This window comes from Aureococcus anophagefferens (assembly GCF_000186865.1).
Source record: "Aureococcus anophagefferens unplaced genomic scaffold AURANscaffold_1603, whole genome shotgun sequence".
NCBI classification, from domain to species: domain Eukaryota; class Pelagophyceae; order Pelagomonadales; family Pelagomonadaceae; genus Aureococcus; species Aureococcus anophagefferens.
In genome coordinates, this window is record NW_008706472.1 from 1 (window position 1) to 1,328 (window position 1,328).

Sequence of the window (1,328 nt, forward strand, 5' to 3'; positions counted from 1 at the left end):
CATCGTTTTCTTTGGCCGCGACCGCGGCGTCGGCGGCGACGGTCGCGTCCTCCTCGCGCTTGCGCACCCACGTGACGGCGTCCTCGCAGGTCGCCGGCGCGTGGGCGTCGAGGCCGCAGCGGCCGCAGAAGCGGTTGGAGTCGTCGCAGTCGCACCGCGCTTCCGCGCACCGCGCGGCGTCGCCGGACGCGTCGAAGAGCACGGCGCGGCCGCAGCCCCGCGGGCACCAGCGCGCGTCGGCCCCGTCGTCGACGAGCGAGTTCGCCCAGAGCGCCGCGCGCCGCGCCGCCTCCGGGGAATCCGCGCCGAAGACGCGCGCGACGACGGCGTCGGACGGCAGCCGACCGCAGCCCGCGGACGGGCAGCCGGCGTCGAGGCCCGGCGCCACGGCGAGGAAGCCGCGCCAGCAGTCGCCGCAGAAGCCGTGGCCGCAGCGCTCGTTGGCGACGAGCGCGAGGCCGTCGCCGTAGCAGACGGCGCACGAGTTCCCGTCGTCCGCGGCCGGCGCGTCAGGCGCCGCGGCGTCGCGGACGGCCGCGGCGTGCTGCCAGCGGCCGAGCCGCAGCGCGACGCGCGCCGCGAAGGCCGAGCAGCCGAGGGCGCGCTGCACGGCCGTCGCGCGGCGGCGCGCCTCCGACGCGACCTCCTCTTCCGACAAGGACACCGGGTAGGGCTGCTGCGGCGGCGACGTCTCCGCCTCCGAGTCGGAGGCGTTGTCGTCCTCCCCGGACTCGTAGCTGTAGTCGTCCGACTCCTCCTGGAGGTCGGAGTCTTCCTCGAAGGAGGCCATCAGCACGGAGACGCGGCCTCAGGTCAAGACCATGGTCTTTGCGGCAAGACCCGCGGCTAGGCTAGGCAGGGTTAACAGCTAGAGGGCCTACCCGGGGGGTTTGCGGCACCAGGCATTGCTGCACTGGGACTCCAAGCCTAGCCGCGACCGCCACGGGCGGCCGGGCTGGCATCTAGCTCCGAGGGGCCAGGCGCGCGGGGGCTCACTCGCAGTCCGTGGACTCGCTTCGCGGCCCGCGCGGACGTGCCATACTCAGGACGGGTCCGGTTTTCCATCCAGCATTGGCGCCGGACACGGCCAGAACGCGGCACGGATGACCCGATCGATCCCCGGCCACGCTTGACGCTGACGACGCAATCCATCGCAATGGCTCGCGCAATGGCTCTCTGTGCACTGCTCGCGAGCGCTTCGGCGCTCCAGGCGCCGCGCGCGCCTAAGACGTCGGTGCGTAACCGGCCCGCGCGAAATCTCGCGACCGCGCGCGCGCGCCGGCCCCCGGGCGAGCGATAGGGTTGCTGGACTGGATCTGAACGTCGCG

General features: G+C 73.9%; 1 protein-coding gene across 1 annotated transcript; it reads right to left on the reverse strand.

Moving 5' to 3' along the window:
- Positions 1–22: 22 nt before the first annotated feature.
- AURANDRAFT_69382 (hypothetical protein) lies at positions 23–790 on the reverse strand (the record flags this gene model as incomplete). The annotated part of the gene is made up of 1 exon (XM_009045150.1): positions 23–790. A coding segment is annotated over one exon (768 nt), but the record flags the coding sequence as incomplete, so codon positions are not given.
- Between the last annotated feature and the right edge of the window lie 538 nt (positions 791–1,328).